This window comes from Hyla sarda, chromosome 2, assembly GCF_029499605.1.
Source record: "Hyla sarda isolate aHylSar1 chromosome 2, aHylSar1.hap1, whole genome shotgun sequence".
NCBI lineage: Eukaryota > Metazoa > Chordata > Amphibia > Anura > Hylidae > Hyla > Hyla sarda.
In genome coordinates, this window is record NC_079190.1 from 243569024 (window position 1) to 243589454 (window position 20431).

A 20431-nucleotide genomic window follows, 5' to 3' on the forward strand; every position below is an offset into this window, starting at 1 on the left:
ATTTTTTACTGCATTTTAGCTGTTTTTGCAGCCATCTTCCAAAATCTTGGTAAAAATGACATATAGCAATAACAAACTGCATTTTGACCTTTTTTTTTTTTATTTTTTTTTTTTTGAGTCTTACCTCTGGGCGCCCAAAATGTCGCACATGCCCCCAAGCACTTTTTTTCTTGCGACTTTTGTCGGTATGCAGAAAGTAGGAAACAGCTATATCTAAGCAACTGTCAGATTTCACTTTGCAGTGGTCACAAATTTATGAAGTGGAAATGTTGCATGTAGACATGCAAAAATTTTGGGAGGGTTTGCGATTTTTTTTAAGTCACAGTCTGACCTAGACATGGCTTACAAAAATGCCTTTGAAGGGAAACTGTGGCTTTTTGTGCAGAAAAATCGCAAAGAGGAGAAAAGTGCTTTGTTTTTTGCTTGTGTAAGCCAAATTTATAAATTTGGCTTACACTTGATAGTATGATAAATCGCACAAAAGCAAAAACAAAGCAAAAAAAAATCACTTAAATTACTTTTCAAAGACAACAATGTAAACATAAATCTCCCCCTATATATCCTGATCCCATAGACATAGTAGGTGAAGCTGGGAGAAGTGGAGAGGGGTCTGGTAGCTCGTAGTAGGTAATGTCAACCTGTAGTCCACAGGAAGTCAGTCTGACATCCTGTAGGACTAGTGATGGTGAGCGTGCATAATATAGTTTAAAAAAAACAGTTCTTCAAGTTTACTTGCAAGTCCGGGAGAGAAAAATAATGCAAATGGAGCATGCATGCATATGAATTGTATTGTGATTATAGCGGGTAGTATTGTGCTCATGACCTTCAATGTTAGCGGCCCAAACCACTTCCAGTCCACCCCTGGCTATATAATGCTTGTCTTGTTGGCAGGCACTTGATAATAGCTGTTGATCATTCCCTTCTTACACTTCACACTGGGCAGCACAACACAACCTATAGTGTACACTTTCCTATAACTGGTCATCTATACATTTCCGAAAATGGTAAGATTTTATGTAAATTTCTTCCTCACTGGCGGTCACTTTCTTTTTTTTCCTTAGGAACCATGCGGTATGTTCGGAAAAGCCTTTATTCACTAGACTCTGCACCAGCCAAGGGAATCTGTTGGGAATGGATAAATGATGATGGCAGTTGGACAGCTTATGAAACCCAGATTTGCATATTTCTAGAGGAAAACTTTAGCAATGGCAAACAATCTATAGATCTGGGAATATTTGGACTCTGCTACCACATTGACTTTCTCAGGCTTGTTCAAACAAATCAAGTCACTGGTTTTCAGAGACAAGTCCAGAGACGTCTTGATACACCTTATCCAGTTACTACAAAGGTGGGACCCGCGCATAAATCATCTGCCTGTGCTTGCCACCAGTGTCTTGCAAGTAGTGGAGCGGGGCCTATTCCTGTTCGGTATAGACATTCAATGATTAACTTGTCTACTTCCTCAAATTACCCCAACACCAGTCGGACATCTAACACTAGTGCTGGTTACCTACCTTATCCAAAACCAACAATGACTAGTGCAAAATCAGCACCAAAGCTTAACAGCACTTGGTTACCTCCATCAACATCAATGCAGTTTCCTGGTTCTTCGTCTGCCAATGGAATGCAGTTTCTTGGACCTCCTCCATCCACTAATGGAATAAGGTAAACACTAAGGGGGAGAATTTATATTTTTTCTGCACCACTGCAGAGGGACAAAATTGCACAAAACTTCTGCACAAGCTATGTTGTTGCACAATTTTATTTTTTGTCGTGCAAAGTGAAAGCTTCATTTTCTCTCTGCTCCTTTCTCGTGCACACCCTATTAAAACTACATTTCCCAGCATGGCTCGTGGGTATGATGTCAGGCGAGGCATGACTTACAAGGCAAGGATGCTGAAAGCTGGTACAAAGTGCCACATGATCTCTCTTAGTTGGTGGGGGAGAGGAGAAAAAGTGGACAGAGGTTGGCAGGTTTGCGTGTACTCCATGATTTGTCCTGCTTTGATTTTAAATGGGATTTCTGGCCTTTTAAAACAATAGAGACTGTAACTAACTGGGGTAAGACAAAAAGAAAACTTTTCACCTTGAATTTGCCACTGTGTTCTCTGACAAAAGTAGTGAGTGGACATCATGTATGTTCACATGGCACTGCAGCATTCCAAAGACAATTGGGGGAGACTTATCAAAACCTGTCCAGAGGACAGTTGCTGATTTGCCCATAGCAACCAATCAGATCACTTCTTTCATTTTTCAGAGGCCTTGTAAAAAAAAAAAGCAATCTGATTGGTTGCTATAGGCAACTCAGCAGCTTTTCTTCTAGACAGGTTTTGATAAATCTCCCCCAATGTTTTTTGAGGCCTTTGCATCACTTCTGGTGGGAAACACTCAAGTTGTGGCAAATTCTGGGGTCCGTGAATTTTTTTCTTATATTAACCCTGGTTCCAGACCCTAGTACATTTGTTTTTAAGATAAGTACCAGAAGGTTGGCTATAAGACACTGAACTATTTATCAGAGAATATGGTCCAGATCATATTTTTGTTTTGTGTACTGACCTATTTAAATGTATGGTGCTTTTCTCAGCTTTCTGGTCTTTGTGTAATGGAGTCCTTCTGACCTAATGTTATTAATCATGCTAAACAAGTAGAATTAGAGGCAGGAGTTTTATTTTAGTTTTTGTAATTAATAATACATTTTAATTTTGTTTCGATTTTGGATTTCTAGCATACCATCACTTCCTGTGCAGATTCCGAAGAGCAGTTCCTTGAAACAGGCTATTGCAGGTAAAGTAATAGTGTTTTTTACATTAAAAAGTTTTCTCAGTAAAGTCCTGTTCACATTTATGTATTTTTTTATTTTTTGGATCCCTATTGCACGTTGACATGCAAAAAAAATGTAAAGCTACAAATTGAATGTCAAAATAATCCATACCAAAATGTTAAAGCAGCTCCATCAAGAAAAAGAAAAACACCTAAGCAATGATACCATTGTAAACAAGCATGCCTTATATGCATCTAATAGTGTGTTTAGTATTTTTTGCATTCTTTAACATGTGTTCCTTCTATCTGTTACACCAATAAACTTCTGCTTGCCTAATATTTGCATCTACTAAACAGCACTGTTATGTTCCTGCACATTAAACAAAGAGATTGGTTTCTGGGTTGCTTTACAACTATTTATTCTTTACACCAGTAAATACAGCCACCTGTTTAATAGTGGAATGGTCCCCTCCTGTTCATAGGTATTTATAAAAAATGTCGCTTGATTTTGCTGTATGAGCTCTGTTTATTTATTTTCTTCTCTATACTAGTACACAGCCTATATGATTCTCCCCTTCCGACTGCCTTGTGTTTGTTCTACTCTCTTTCCCCAGCATTTGTTGGCTGTCCTTCAGGGATCCAGCCCCTCCCCAAGTCTATTTTCTCAGCTGGTGTGTAACCCTCCTCCCTGCTGCTATCTCTAACACTTAAAGGAGATATGTAATGCTCTGAACTTTATCTCCTATAAGAAGGATAGGAGATAAGTTTTAGATCGCGGGGGGTTCCCCCCCCCCCCCCCCCCCCCCCCGTGATCTCCTGTACAGGGCCGCGGCAATGTACAGGAAAGGGGGCGTTCCGTCCCCGCATGACGCGGCATTCTGCACGCCCCTCCATGAATCCCATAGAGATACATGGAGGGGCGTGCCGGCTGCCGCATCATGCGGGGACAGAACGCCCCCTTTCCTGTACAATGCTGTGGCCCCCATACAGGAGATCGCAGGGGGGGCCTCAGCGCTTGGACCCCCAGCCATCTAAAACTTATGCCCTATCATTCAGATAGGGGATAACGTTCAGAGCACTACAAATCTTTAAAGAGCAGGAACTTCATCTGACAGACTTATCTTTGCAGCAGCATCTAGTAGGGAAGTTCTGTTCTAATAAAAACAACTTAGTTTATTTTGCATTCAAAAACATCAGTGCAAAGATGTTAGTAAAGGCTTTAAAGGGATAAGTGTTCATGAAATATTAAAAAACAGCCCTGGGCATTATTGTCTAAGGATAAGGCCCTGGTTGAACCATTCTTTGCAGCTTTATAGGTATTTCCTGTATTTGCTCCCCTTTGTCTGCTGCTTAGCTCTTTGCATCTCGCTCTAGAGCAGGAGACGTGTCCGTTATCTGAACCCATATTATAGGCTGTCAGCCACAATGTGAATGTCTGTCCTTCTATGTATACAACTTTACTTGGAAAACATAAGATACGTGCATTCATCAAAAATGCTTTATGCTAATTATCCACTAAAATCTACAGTCATGGCCGTAATAGTTGGCACCCCTGAAACTTTTCTAGAAAATGAAGTATTTCTCACAGAAATGGATTGCAGTAACACGTTTTGCTATATACATGTTTATTCCCTTTGTGTGTATTGAAACTAAACTAAAAAAAAGGAGGAAAAAAAGCAAATTGGACATAATGTCACACCAAACTCAAAATTGTGGAAGAATAAGATTGTTTCAAGCATGTGATGCTCCTTTAAATTCACCTGGGGAAAGTAACTGGTGTGGGCAAAATGAAAGCAGATAAAAAGGAGAGAAGTTCACCAATGTTTGCATTGTGAGACTGTGTGTGCCACACTAAGCATGGACAACAGAAAGAGAAGAGAACTGTATGAGGACTTGAGAACCAAAATTGGGGGGAAAATATCAACAATCTCAAGGTTACAAGTCCATCTCCAGAGAGCTAGATTTGCCTTTGTCCACAGTGCGCAACATTATCAGGGCGTTTGCAACCCATGGCACTGTAGCTAATCTCCCTGGGTGTGGACGGAAGAGAAAAATTTATGAAAGGTGTCAGCGCAGGATAGTCCGGATGGTAGATAAGCAGCCCCAAACAAGTTCCAAAGATATTCAAGCTATTCTGCAGGCTCAGGGAGCATCAGAGTCAACGCAAACTATCCATCGACACTTAAATGAAATCAAGACGCTATGACAGAAGACCCAGGAGGACCCCACTGCTGACACAGAGACATAAAAAAGCAAGTCAACATTTTGCCAAAATGATCTTGTGTAAGCCAAAATCCTTCTGGGAAAACGTCTTGTAGACAGATGAGACCAAGATGGAGCTTTTTTGGTAAAGCACATCATTCTACTGTTTACCAAAAACGGAATGAGGCCTACAAACAATAGATCACAGTTCCGAAGTGGCCAGCAATGAGTCCAGATCTAAATCCCATTGAACACCTATGGAGAGATCTTAAAATTGCTGTTGGGAAAAGGCGCCCTTCCAATAAGAGAGACCTGGAGCAGTTTGCAAAGGAAGAGTGGTCCAACATTCTGGCTGAGAGGTTTAAGAAGCTTATTGATGGTTATAGGAAGCAACTGATTTCAGTAATTTTTTCCAAAGGGTATGCCACCAAACATTAAGTTAAAGGGGTTCTCCAGTGCTTAGACATCTTATGGTCACGCCCCCTCCCGTAGGCATGCATTGAGGGGCGGAGCGTGATGTCACATGGGGGCGCAAGAGTGACGTCACACGCCGCCCGCCCTGTGGTCGCCCGTAATCAGACCCGGAGCGAACATGATCCGGGGACTGATTACAAACAGGGTGCCGCGTGCAAGATCCAGCGGCGGGACTCCCGCGGTCAGGCATCTTATCCCCTATCCAATTTGCTTTTTTTCCTCCCTTTCTTGGTTTAGTTCCAATACACACAAAGGGAATAAACGTGTATAGAAAAACATGTGTTACTGCAATCCTTTTCTGTGAGAAATACTTCATTTTTAAGAAAAATTTCAGGGGTGCCAACATTGACAGCCATGACTGTATGCTTTACCCTAGTATCCAGGTCGGGAAGAGGTTAAACATTTAGAATTATGGAAGTTTTTTTTATACCAGGGTGACTAGCTGGTTCGTGTTTAAAACAGAAGCCACTTTCTGTGTGTAACTGAGAAGCTCAGTGAGAGTCTCCTAGTTACATTATCGATGTATTATCTGGGAAACAAAGCCAACCGGTAAGAGGAGGAGCAGGGTGGATGTTTATCCTCTCATGGCTTATGCCCCTTAGTAAAGAACATTTTTCTAAGAAGTGTTGCTTTTATTTTTCTTATTTTTTACTGGTATCGGCTAAGTTGTACTACTGTATTTCAGTGGGTGTCATGTATAGAGAATAATGTAGCCTTTTTGCCCATTAAAACCAATCAGAGCCTACTGTAGCTTTTTTTTTATTGTTAACCCTTTAAGGACCAAGTGTTTTTCAGATTTGTTTTTTCCTCCTTACATTTTAAAAATCATAACCCTTTCAATTTTGCACCTAAGAATCCATATGATGGCCTCTTTTTTTGCGCCACCAATTCTACTTTGTAATGACATCAGTCACTTTACCCAAAAATCTATGGCAAAACGGGGGGGAAAAAATCATTGTGCGGCAAAGTTGAAGAACAAAAAAAAAAACGTTTCTACGCAGTACATTTTTCGGTAAAAATGACACCTTATCTTTATTCTGTAGGTCCATACAGTTAAAATTATACCCTACTTATATAGGTTTGATTTTGTCGTACTTCTGGAAAAAATCATATCTACATGCATGAAAATTAATACCTTTAAAATTGTCATCTTCTGACCCCTATAACTTTTTTTCTTTTTCTGTGTATGGGGCGGTATGAGGGCTCATTTTTTGCGCTATGATCTGAAGATTTTATGGGTCCCCTTTTTGTTTTGATCGGGCTTTTTGATCGCTTTTTATTCAATTTTTATGGTATAAAAAGTGACCAAAAATACGCTATTTTGGACTTTGGAATTTTTTTGCACATACACCATTAACCATGCGGTTAAATTAGTGATATATTTTTATGGTTTGGATATTTACGCATGCGGAGATTCCACATATGTATGTTTTTATTGTTAGTTATACTGTCCTCTCTGCTGTTCGGGATGCCACGATTTCACTGCGGCGGTCCTGAACAACTCCATTGAGCTAACCGGCAGTGTATTTTCACGTTTTAGATGCCGCAATCAACTTTGAATGCGGCGTCTAAAGGGTTAATTATGGACATCAGCCCAATGGGCAATGTCTGGTATTAGCCACGGGTTCTGGTTGCTGATAGCAACCGGGTCCCCGCAGATATGAAGCGCGCTCAGCTTCTGAGTGCGCTTCACAGATCGGGAGTCGGCCACAGACGTAAATATACGTCCATGGTCATTAAGGGGTTAAACTGCTTTGGGAAGCTGAAATGTGGGCTATAGGTATGTCACAAGGCGAATACTCCACTGCAACATTTGATACGAGGTTCTTTGTACCCTCTGAATGTCATCCACAAAGATTGCACTGCTTTCTGATTTTTTTCATAGCAGTTTTCACTGGATGGATCTATAATATTGAGACATTAGTTCCTTAGTTGCTTTTCTACAATAAAGGATTTTTGTGTTGCTATGGCATTTATAGTTTCGATCTGCTAAAGGGAAGAATGCAGACGGTCCTCCTACTGCCAGCAGCAGACTGCACATATTTCTAACAGCTCTTCTCTGCCATAGCCTAGATCACGGGCATGTGAGGGGGATTTGAAGCTCAGCTACACCTTGGCCTCTAATCCTTGTCACATGCTCCTGATTTCGGCTGTGACAGAGCCATGAGGCATTAGACTGGGTACATGTATAGTGCATTTAGCAGTTTATGAGAAAGATGCTGGATTATCTATAAAAAAATAAAAAATAAAAAAGTGAGAGACACCATGTGGCCACACATTGGAAAGGAAATGTATTTCTTGAGGAGTATATATGAATATTCTTTGGGATTCAAATTTCAGCAAAAACTGTCAACAAGGACCCGCGTGTGCAGATATCTTTCTTGATAATATTTTTGTTGGCTTGAATTAACCCCTGCTTATGCTCCAGAATGCTGCTAAAATTGTACCTGTCGCTAATGCTGTGTTAACAGAATTTTATAGTAACCTTTCTACATACAGCTAAAAGTAGAACCCTGCTGAGTTTGGTCCTCCCTGTTTGCTTGCTATGCGCTTTCTATGAATTTTACCTTTGAGCATCCGTTTTATGCATTAATTATTTCTTATTTATTTCTTATTAATATTACTATTCTTTATAATTTCTTATGACCTTCTGTTTAGGGTTATTCTCCTCTGGAAAGCAGATTAAAAACTTTTTCATCTAACACTCGCTTCAAAAGAAGAAAAAAAAAATATCCAGTACACAGGAAACAAACAGGCCCTGAAAGGGTCGGAGCACAACTAACACCGCCTGGTCCCGACTGATCCCATCATTGACTTGGATGGGGTCTGTCGGGGGTCTGGTATTTTACAGGAATTGAACATAGAAATAAAAATAGGACATCCACTATTTATTCCTTTGCTCATCTCCTGTCCTTTCTACGGACTCTGCAATTGAACTACCTTTAGGGGAGTATGCTGGCAATGTGTACAAGCCCTAAAGAACCTATAAAGTAATCCACCTTTCCAGTAGTATAGCAGAAATTAAATTTTACATTGGTTTTCATGCAATCAGCACACATCATTTTCATCAAGTTTGCATGAAAAAAAGATACATTAGTTTCAGCATGTGTTTATAAAAAGCTCATTTTTTTTCTTTTATATATTTTGCATATTTTGTTCCATATGGCATTTCCTGCATATTTTATTTAGAATTTGTTTTATTTGTATTATTTTTGTTTTCTACCCTTCCCGTTTCCTTTTCGCATGTGGATTTTCATGTTACACCTAGGCATGACGGCAATTCTGATGTCTGCAGCTGGGCTCCCCGTACGTCTTACCTCTGCATCTTCACCCACCAACCCACACGTGACCAGTAAACGTGATAAAAACTCAGTTAGGAGATTGAGGAAAATGCCAAAGAAAGGTAGTTTACCAACCCTTTCACATCACTTTTTTTTTAATCTTTAATTTTTTCTTCCTTTTAAGTTGTGTTAACGTTAATACTGCACCGACTCACATTATTTTTCTTGCTCACATTAGTGTTGTTCCAAATACAGTACATATTTTTAGGCCATTCAGAAGGTGTCATTAAACTGTCCAAGTTAATGAAAATCATTTTTTACACTGCTGTTCCTGCCTTTCTTGCATTTATTGTAAATTTAAAGGAAGTCAGCATTTTTTACCCCCTCAAACCACTGACTGCTGGTTAGGCAACTTGAAAAAAAAACTTTAAATTGAATATGTCAGCTCTAGATCATACTTGGTGCTAAAGTGTCAAAGAGGCTGTGCTGAGCCACAAGATGCTTGCCTTCTCCCTCCTCCACCCCATCCTGCCTTGACTTATTACACTGCACAGGTCAGTGCTGGAAAACTAGCCCTGTACATCTATCAAGGCAGGGAGGGCTCAAGGAAGACAGAGACCTTAATTCTGCCACTCAGCAAAACCTTTTTTGACACTTAAGCTCTGAACATAATATAGAGTTGACAGATTCCTTTTAAGGCTACATTCACACCACGTTTTTGCAATTCAGTTCCCGTATCAGGTTTTTGATAAAAACTGATTCCTCAAAATCGGACTAAACTTTATCAAAACGTGTGTACAAATTTTAACCTGTATACGGTGTCCGGTTGCATCCGTTTTTTAAGAAAAAAAGTATACATTTTTAACTTTTCACTCCATTATGAATAAAGTTTCACTTGTTTGATTGAAATTCCAAGAAAAAAAACTGTCATAAACCGGATGGTGAAAATCGGATGGAACCGTACGCACATACGGTTCTGTAGGTTCCCATTGACTCCCATGTTAAAAATAAATAAATAAAAAATAAATAAAAAAACGGACCAAAAACAGTGGTAGGCTACATTTTTGGGTACGGGGAAAAAAAAAACTGACAAAACCGTACAGGATGCAAAACGGACACAACCTGATACATCTTTTGGCATATGGTTTTTAATTGAGAGTCAATGCATGCGGTTTTCACATTGAAAACGTATACGGGAACTGTATTGGAAAAATGTGGTGTGAGTGGACCCTAATTCTATGTTCACACGGCAGAATTTCGGCAATTCTGCAAAAATTCAATTTTTCAAAGCTTGCTGAATGTAATTGTGGCAGAATTTCTGTGTTCTCAGAACACTAAATTTTGCCAAATTTTAAGCCCCATTTACTTGATTCTGCCGCGGAATTACGCAAATTACAAGACTGGCTTTATATTTTTGCGGAAATTCCGCCATGTGAACCTGATTTGCATACAGGAGGCATGCTGTTACATTAAGAAGCAGCTCTGTATGAGTGGTTTTGGCAGCAGAATCCTGTGAGATCTCCAGTATCCTGCAAGTGTGAGTAGATAATGGGGAAGAGGGGGTGTGGTGTTTTGGGGGTTGATGGCCATTAATGTTACGTCCATCATCACCTATACACATTTACAGAATCTCAAAGATGACATAAATCTCACAAAATCCTGCTGCTAGAGCCTCATACACATCCCTCAGTGTAACAGCACACCCCTGTATGCAATTTAAGCCCGTCAGTACACACAGTATTATAAGAAAGTATCTGCCCCTCCGACATTTCCCTGAATTTCCAGACTGTTATCTCTGGTACGAGGGGGCGTATCAATAAACTATAAAATCCTAGTTACATTATCAATAATAAGGCATTACTTAACCAGTGGAGACACCCAGACCTTGACCAATAAACTTTTAACATGTTTTAAGGATATGAGACTTATGAACATCAAAACAGGTTTCAGTGTCATTCGTCTAGTACAGTAGTTAGTTTGTGGGGCTTAAAACTGCTGACAAACTCCCTTGAACATAATTACGTCCCTTGGAAATTCTCTCTCTGTTGAATTACTGTCCAGCTATATATAGTTGCCAGGTAGCTATTGTACTTGGGAAATGGCAACTGGCACCAAATCTACTGTGTAAGATGTGATGCCTAGCCACAAAAAAAAAAAGCTCAAACTGTCTTAAGTGTTTTATTCGGTTCTCAAAATCCATTGTTTTTCTCTCCACCTCCTAATGTATCCACACCAAAGGGAAACAGTCAGCTGTATTGGCTGCTATGAGCTTAAGATACCATTGGATAGCTGTTGGGATATGAAAGCAAACTGTACTTTTCCTGAAGCTGATGGTGGTTGCCAATCTTATAAAAGTACCTTTTTGTTTCTCAGCCGAGTGTCAAAGAGGCAGAGCTGAGCTTCTCAAGTGTCACAGCCCGGAAAGCCTCCTCATTTACCGTTACTTCCCAGTGCCTCCTAGATTTTCCTTTTTTTTTTTCTTCTTCCGAATATATAAAAATAAGACACAATCCAACTTTCAATAACATAACCGAATCCCAGGTGCAACATGACAATCTCAGCTTGGTTTCCTTTCATCAAGATCATCTGAGAGCAGATAACCTTAGATAGATGGAGGCGAAGGGGTAGCAGCAAATAGGCTGAGCTGGATGCTCTGCTCTATCAAGAAACTCTCTCTCCTTATCCACCCTGACCATGTACAACCAGGACCAATGATAAACGGGAACACTCATCCACAGAAGACAGTAGTATATACTATGAGTAAAGAGAAGGCAAGAAAAGGGAAACTAAATACAATTCCTTGATGAATTTCTTTAGAAGATCTGTGCCGTCCTGTCCTTTTGACAGACACTTCTCTGCAAGATTCCACGGGAATACAGCTACACTTCAGAAATTCCACTTACAGAACTTCTTGTCAGCTAAGCAGCAGATTCTGTGTGGAATCTCCTTTTGAAAATTCTGCACGGAATCTCTATTGTGTGAACGGGACCTAAAGGATATCTAACCGTGATGTCAACAAGTAGAGCTGATAGATTTACATTAATGTAAATCTGGCATGCTAAGACTGAGCAGTTGAATGACAGCTATAATCCAATCTAAAATGCTCCCTATTGCTGTTGAGCTCACTGAGGGATTACATTACATGTGGCCCATAGATGGCTATAGGGAGGAGTGGGGGAGGAGGATTTAGCTGCAGAATGAGACAGAAGCAAAGAGACACACACAGATACTGCAAGAGCTACTAGTAAAGGTTTCTAGCTTGCCCCAGCACTTGTGTACAGCTTAAATACAGCTTTAAAGCCTTATAATGTCCTCTATATTACCCAGGATCCACTGTTTTCTGCGTGTTTAGTGTATGGCAGACACTATATAGCGGCGAGTCTTCATCCTTTTTGGGGGGGGGGGGGAATATAACAAAAAAAAATGCGATATACAAGGTATCCAATGATAACAAATAGTGCTATTCCTTATGTACAGGCACATCATCTTACCCCTGGAAAGCTACATGAAAATACAGGTATGCTTTAAAGGGGTTATCCATCCAAAATCAACTTTACATAAATCAGTGTACCTGTGTAAAAATGAGCAAGCACGCCATATTGTCAATTCTGCTTGTCATCTGTAATAGCCCTCATGTCGTCTGTAACAGCCGCCTGACACAGATGACATGTCACCACAGGTGGCCTGGCCAACTCCAGTGTTTGTATTCAGGCCAGCCCCCAGAGTGGTGACTAATTTGAATCTTCACCCCCCAATCCTATGATGTCTATTTGTTGTCCCGATGCAAGTTTCTCCCCCTGTCCTGTGATGAGCTGGCCATGTTCACATCCCTCCATTGCATTATATAGGAGGCTTTATATATTTTTTCATATATGTTCAATCCACAAACTAACCAGGGCTGTTAGAGGTGACAGACATGATTCAGAGCACAAGAAGCATACCAACTTGGCAAAATACATGTGCTCTAAATCAGAAGTAAAAGGGGACAATAAAGATAATCTGTCATCAGTTTCACCCACACTAACCTGTTGGTACAGGTAGGTACTGCGAGTGACACTGATGATAACCATACTTGCCTACCTCCGATCCGTGGTCCTGTTTGTCCATTATCTTCCTTATTCCAGCAGCAGGCTTGGTGCCCTGCAGGACACAGCCAACGGTGTAAGCAGAGAGCACTGTGGTCAGACTGAAAAGAACTGGAAGTACTGGAAGGATTAAGATTTTTTTTTTTTTTTTTTATAGAAGTAATTTACAAATCTGTTTAACTTTCTGGCACCAGTTGATTTAAAAAAAAAATTAAAATTCCACTGGAGTACCCCTTTATGGAGGTTGTCTTTATGCAGAGAGTTGCTACTATGTGATTTAGGTGACAAATGTTCTTTAAAGGGGTACTCCGCTGCTCAGCATTAGGAACAAAATGTTCCAAACGCTTAGAGCCGGTGCCGGGGGCCATGTTGTTCTGAACGCTGAGCAGCGGAGTATCCCTTTAAGGGACTAAAACTCCAGGTCATAGAAACAAAAAGTGGCAGGCATTGGAACAGATACTGCAGCAGGTAGCAACATGCAAATTCAGTCTCTGAGGATTAGTTTAGTGAAAGGGTCAGTCTCTGGTTTGTGGAAATCTTACAGTGTTGGGTAAGGTTTAACTCTTAGTAAACATTCATTGAGAACTGTGTTCAGTATTCTTGGCACACTGATTAAAAGTTGCCAAAGTTTCCCTATCTGCTTGTGTATAAATTACTTTATTTAAAGTGAGTCTGTCAGTCCATCTGCATGCTATGGACTGACAGATAATAATGTAATATCTCGAAAGTTACCATTTTATTAAGATTGTATGCCTTTGGAGAAGCTATAAAATAAGGCTTTTATTGCGAGCTGAAGTGTTAAGGAGACGGGGCTGAAGTGCCACTGCATTGCCCGACTCCTGTCTTCCCCTGTCCCCTTGCACTGTATGAATGACATACAAGGCTTGGCTCGTAGTACTGACCCCCCTGTATAAAAATCAAGTGCACAAGACGAGTTTGTCCAGCTCACACTGCATGGTAGATTTCTGGTTACCACACGGATCCTGTATCCCTGTTCCCAGGAACAAAGACTCGCAAATGAAAAGAGGCAATGGATCCAGTGGTTGCAGTAAAATCTTATCCATGTTAATTTAGGCATCCATGCAAACAGACACTTCACATGAGCGTACGGAAAGTGTTTCGGCTGCGCCTGTCAAGTGTCTGTTTGCATTGATGTCTAAATAAACATGGATAAGATTTTACTGCAACTGCTGGATCCATTGCCTCTTTTCCTTTATAAAAATCATGTGTCTGCTCCGTGTATGCTAACTCTACTCTACGCCTACACAGTTAGGCTGGGTTCACACTACGTTTTGTCCCATACGGGAGCGCATACGGCAGCGGGAGCTGAAAACTTGCGCTCCCGTATTCCTTCGCATGCGGTCCCGTATGTAATTCATTTCAATGAGCTGATCGGAGTGAAACGCTGACTCCGGTTGGCTCATTTTTGCCCCGTATGCGGTTTTCCCAACGCACCTAAAATCGTGGTCGACTACGATTTTAGGTCCGGTAGAAAACAGCATACGGGGCAAAAATGAGCCGACCGGAGTCAGCGTTTCAGGCAAGGCAAGTTTTCAGCTGCCCCTGCCGTATGCGCTCCCGTATGGGACAAAACGTAGTGTGAACCCAGCCTTACTGGCCCTGCCGTGAGCAGAAGCTTCAGTACTTCACTGTACTTATTAGTATGCACAGCGCAGATACATGGGGAAGATTTATCAAACCTGTGCAGAGGAAATGTGGACCAGTTGCCCATAGCAACCAATCAGATTGCTTTTATTTTTGGAGGCCATTTCAAAAATAAAAGAAACAATCTAATGGGTTGACATGGTCAACTGCTCAACTGTTCCTCTCCACAGATTTTAATCTCCCCAATCATCTTTATACAGGGCCTGCCACCGTGAGCCGAGCCAAGGGGAGCAAGCAGATTGGTAATGATATGATACTTCAGAAGCTCGGCCTTGCCTCCTTGACACTTGAGCCCACAATAAATACTTATTTCATAACTACTCCGAAGACCATCAGCTTTATAGCAGATAACTTTTATGTTATTGCATCATTATCTGTCAGCCTCTGTCTGCAGTTCATAGTGTGCAGATGGGCTGACAGATTCACTTAATGGTCATGTCTTTGGATTTCAGGATTCATTCTCTAATTCATGAATGAAGCTCTGACTGGAAGAAGCAGGATAAGGGACCTGGATGTCCTAAAAGTGTTTATTCATAATGCTTTAGCTTGTGCTGACATTGACATAAAAAAAGCTGAGAGTATTCTCTACATGAAGGAAGTAGAGGATGTTCTTTACTGCTTGGGACACAAATGACTGGAGCAGAATTAATATACGAGGAAAAGAGGTGTAAGAGACAGTGAAAAATACAATGAATGCAAATGACAGCTATAAAATGATATTTACTATATGTCATAGGCATTGAATATTTTAACTTTTCATTGTGTTGCCTGGTAAGTGGAGAAGAAAACTGCATTTGATGACCCCATTTTTCTGGCATTTAGAAGTCTCACTAGGAGTATAATGGACATACAAACCACACAATGATTCAGTAGAAAGATATCTCAAATGTTATTATGCAACTGTAATACATAATAGACGGCAAAGCAATACTATAGTCTGATCAGGCACATAAGTAGTATTAATACATTCAATAAACCTAATAGTTTATAGTATAGTATAAGTATAGGTCAAATTAACACAATCACAATAGGATATATAACAAAGCAGGGGGCCATCTTGTGTAGTCTATTACAATGTATTTGGCAAGTCTTCAGACTCTTTAACTTTTTTGGCCACAAGGTTTGCACACCTGGATTTGGGGATTTTCTACGATTCTTCTGTATGGACAGCCATTTTCAGTTCTCTCCAGATATTATAAATTGGGTTTAAGTCAGGGCTCTGGCTGGGCAACTCAAGGCCATTCGCAGAGTTGTCCCTAAGGCATTCTCCTATGTTCTCTAGGCTAATGTTTCAAGGTATAGAAACATCCTAAGGCTAAGTTTCCATTTGGTTTTTTTCTGGCAGTTTTTGGAGATTTGCCACTGCAGTTTTTGAGCCAAAGCCAGAAATGTATTCAAAAGGAATAGGACATATAAAGGAAGGACTTATACTTCTCCTACCTTATGGATCCACTTCTGGCTTTGGCTCAAAAACTGCAGTGGCAGACATCCAAAAACTGCCAGAAAAAAAACAAGTGGAAACTTAGCCTAAAGATGATCAAGAGAAATGGGAGGCCCAGAACCAAATTTCAAGGGTCATACTAAAGGGTCTGAATACTTATGTCCATGTGACATTTTAGTTTAGCATTTTTAATACATACTCAAAAATCTCTAAAATTCTGTTGGAATTATGGGATATTCAGTGCAGAATGTGGAGGGGGCTAAAGCCATTGGCATTATTAAAGGTATTACAACTATTATGTTCCTGATCTGACTTGTATTTTCCATCAAAGTTTTGCTTGGCTTTGGGTGAAGTCCCACACAATTTTTGGGGGTTTGTGTGTTATTTTTTATTTTGTTATTTTTTTGGGTGTGGGGGATCATCCTGTGTTGTCTTTTATGTATTGGGTTATAGGGTTATCTTTCTATTTAATCATTATGCAGTTTGTATGGTCATTGAAGGTTTGTGTAGTTGTTGAGGGTTGACTATATGGTTTTAAGACTTGTTGCTAGTAGGTTTTGTTGGCATTTACTACATTATGTTTCTAGCCTTTTAACTGATTAATTATGGGGGAAGCATTAAGAGGTTAAAGAGATTGTATCTTTGTTCATTGTGGCCGCAGTTTGTAGTGTATCATCGAAGTTGTTTTCTAATCCAGCCAAACAGACTGGCCGAGTCGCAGTGGCACTCCTTCTCCCTGCCTTGAAAGCACGATTGAGAGCTGGAAATATGTTCAATGTGTTTCATTCATATCTTTTTTTTTTTATTAATTGTTTGGGGAAAACCTGGTGCAGAATTTAATATTTCAGATATGTATAGCCAAAATTTGCAGCATATGTTTCTAACTGAATTGAATTCATAACAGGATTATCATCTGACCCTGAACAAGTTGTGAAGAAATACATGGAAAATCTCCAGAAACCACCAGAAGAGGTATAGTAACTTGGTCCATTGGCTGCAGCAAAAGGATTGTCTCTTAACTGACAAGAATGGCAGTGGTCACTTTAGTTGGACTTACAGATTGTTATCCTAGGGATTTTCCACCTATGTTTATTATGAAAACAACCCTTTTAAGTGTAGGGTCACACATGCCATTTTTTTCTGTGTAGTTGCTGCTGATGCGCAGGATTCCAAGCTTCAGATTAGAATCTGTTTTCAGTCATTTAGTTTACATTAAATCTACAGCTTCAGATCCTGCTCATCAAATATGCACACGATACTGTAAGTGTAAAGAGTTTTTTCTACAAAATTTAATACCACAAAAACTCTTCGCTGATCTCTAGAACATTTATGCCCAGGTTTATCAAACTATGTGAGAGAGAAAGTGGCAGGGCTGCCATCAGAAGTCTTGGGGCCCATTACACAGCTCAAGAGTGCCCCCCCCCCACAATCCCGTGGCTCACTCCCAAGTATGCTCACAGAGCCCGTCCGCTGTCTTACCCATAATCTATAAAAAAAAAATATTTTAAAACACAGGACAAGAAAAACAAAACTCTTTTTAGTTCAATGAGAAAGGAGGAATATTACCACCATACTGTTACTGACTAAATCCTGTATACTGACCTGTATACGCCACACCATGACCTCTACCATTATCACCACATAATGACTGTATAAAAACCACTGAACACAGACCAAGATCCCCCATACAAATGCCATACAGTGGTGACCCCGGAGAAGATTTAGCAAAACCAGTCAAGAGGAAGAGTTGCTGAGTTGCCCATTGCAACCAATCAGATCGCACCTTTCATTTCTGAAAAGGCCTCTGCAAAATGAAAGAAGCGATCTGATTGGTTGCTATAGGCTACTCAGCAACTTTTCGTTTTGACTGGTTTTGATAAGTCTCCCCCACCGTCTACACAGGCGCTGTAGACTGTATAAGTGATTACAGTGCAGTTACATGAAGTGACTCACAGGAGGCGTCTTCTTTCTTCTGTCTTGCTCAGACTGCCATAAAGTCTTCTTCCAGTCATGACTCGTCTTCACAGAAACTGCCAGACAACAAACATATTATGCACCACACTTTTTCAACACAATCCCCACCTGTTTCCTATGCTAAATGCCCCAAATATTTCCCCCTTGGTGTCCTGCATAGTATAGGGGGGAGTAGATACGTGTGTTGGGGGGGGGGGGGAAAGAATATGGGGATTGGGCTGTGGTAGGTCAACAATTTCTCCTCCTCTATTAGGTAATGCTTCCACTAGGTAGGTAAGGAATCCCCCAGTAGGTTGGTAATGCCCCCAGTATGTACAAAGCAAGCAATTCCCCCCCCCCCCCAAAATGCTCCCAGGTAGGTAATGCCCCCAGTAGGTAAGTAGTAGGTAATGTCCAAGTAGGTAGGTTGAAGGCGTGCCCCCAGGTAGGTCATAGGTAGTGCGCCCAGGTAAGTAATGCCCCCAGTAGATAGTGCCTCAAGTAGATTGTTCCCCTTGGTGGTTAATGCCCCAGTAGGTAGTGGCTACACATGGCAGTCACTGTGCTGAGTTTATAGGGCCCGTAGCCCGTCCTGTCATTTAAATGAGTTGGGGCACTGGGGAAAGCAGGATAAACTTGGAGTTAGGGGCTGTCTGAAGGTCTTGTTTACATCCTGGCACAATGTCCTAATAGGTTGACAGCGGCGGGCCCCACTCAGGCAGTGCACAGGTGCCTGACCTGTCAGTCTGTCCCTGGATATGGATGTGGTAAGGAAAAATTACCTAAAGGTCATGCATCCGAAACGTTGCCTTGATGTCTGAGCTGGAATAAACGCCACTGCTTTTTCACCATACATGGAGTGCTACAGCCTTCTGTTTTCTATATCCAAGTTGTGATTCCTGTGACCTGGGATTCCGGCCGTTTGCACCCACTATTTCTACTTTTCTCAACAAGGAGTGCTGCTTCCTTATCCTTTTAAATGATAGATGGATGGATGGATAGATCAGTGTTTCTCCAGCAGGGTGCCTCCAGCTGTTGCAAAACTACAACAGCAGCCCACACAGCCAAAGGCATGCTGGTAGTGGTAGTTTTGCAATAGCTGGAGGCACCCTGCTGGAGAAACACTGGAATTGGCCATTAACCTCTAACACACCACCCCACCCCAGAAAGTTACCCAGATGGGAGGCACCAGCGATGGGCAGGGGAAGTCTTTAGTTTCCCAGCGGCGCTGGTGGGTGTCCGGTTTTGTAGTGGAGCAGGAAATAAAGCAAAAGCCTGCTCCACTAGGGCTGCACAGGGGAGCATGAGGGGGGAGGGGCCTGAATGTGCATGCATATTTACCGGCGCGGCCACGGCCCCTGAGCTGTATTTAAAGGGCCCACAATGTTAAAAAATTAAAATAAAAATGATGCTGGCAGTGGCGCGCCCCTTCTCAGGCTTGGTCAGTGCCTGAGTGCCTGACCGTCAGTCCGCCCCCGGGAGCATGAACTGGTCTCCTAATTCTTTACTGAGGCTGCTGCAGGGGGGGGGGGCACAGCGGTTGCCCGGGCCCCCCTGGGAGCTCAGGCCCCTTACTGGAGTACTGGCTGTATCCCCCTGACGGCGGCCCTGAAAAGTGGAGAGATTTTCCCACAGCGACCAATCACAGCTCAGCTTTCACTTTACCAGAGTTTACCTGAGCTGTGATTGGTTGCTGTGGGAAAATCCCTCTATTTTTTTTCTCTCACACAGTGTAATAAATCTGGGCCTTAGACTTCTCCTCACTGTGGTCCTGCAAGTATTAGTGGGACTTTGGGCCCCTATTCTAGAGATCAGTGTTGGTCCCAGCAATCAAATCTTATATAACTTACTATGGATAGGTGATTATATGACTTTGATGAAACAACCCATTTATGTCTCTTTAATATAAAAATTGTGTGTGTATTAAATGTGGTCTGTTTATTTCAAGGATTGTATTATCTGCATGGAAACGCTTACTACTGCATCTGGGTACAGCGAGTCTTCGGGGAGCAAAAACATTAAGGATACTGCTGTTGGGAAGCTGAAGAAGTGTGGCCACATTTTCCATCAGCTTTGTATGTTAGAAATGTATAACAGTGGGAACAAGGTAATGCATCCTGTTCAATTGGTTCTTTCTGTGCTAGGTAGCCCTTGTTTTCTTTTCTTTGTAGTACTCTTGTATAAACTAGGCTTCCTGAATAACCGGTTTATGGAGTGCATACATTAGGGTCTTATGCACTTGCCACCACCCTATTCTCACATGGATAAGCCAAGTGTTTTTGTAGAATGTTACGTGGTAAAGCTGCAATACATAGATGACAAAAAAATAATTCCTTTCTGTACCAATTGGCATCTTCAAGTATCTTGGCTTTCTTTATTATGATGTTAGGTTGCTCAGTTGTCAGTATTGCCATCTTGATGTACTTGGATTATGACCAAGCACAGAAAACATTGTTTGCTCTCTGTGTAATGAGGGCCACAAGAATAAATAAAGTGCTTTGTCATGTGTGAACTGCTGTATAAATGCAAAGACAACTAAAATAGCATATACTGTTAGTCTTCTGCTATCA

At 41.2% G+C, this 20431-nt stretch overlaps 1 protein-coding gene across 3 annotated transcripts in view; it reads left to right on the forward strand.

Annotated features, from left to right (window-relative positions):
• The window catches only part of DTX2 (deltex E3 ubiquitin ligase 2), a 93189-nt gene that overhangs the window by 62742 nt on the left and 10016 nt on the right, over window positions 1-20431 (forward strand). For 2 of the 3 annotated variants that reach the window (XM_056556790.1, XM_056556791.1), the window contains exons 3-7: window positions 1062-1665; window positions 2726-2784; window positions 8705-8839; window positions 16813-16880; window positions 19810-19968. In XM_056556790.1, coding sequence (XP_056412765.1) covers window positions 1062-1665; window positions 2726-2784; window positions 8705-8839; window positions 16813-16880; window positions 19810-19968 — 1025 coding nt within the window. The remainder of the gene's footprint in view (window positions 1-1061; window positions 1666-2725; window positions 2785-8704; window positions 8840-16812; window positions 16881-19809; window positions 19969-20431) is intronic. The other variant, XM_056556792.1, reaches the window with a different exon arrangement.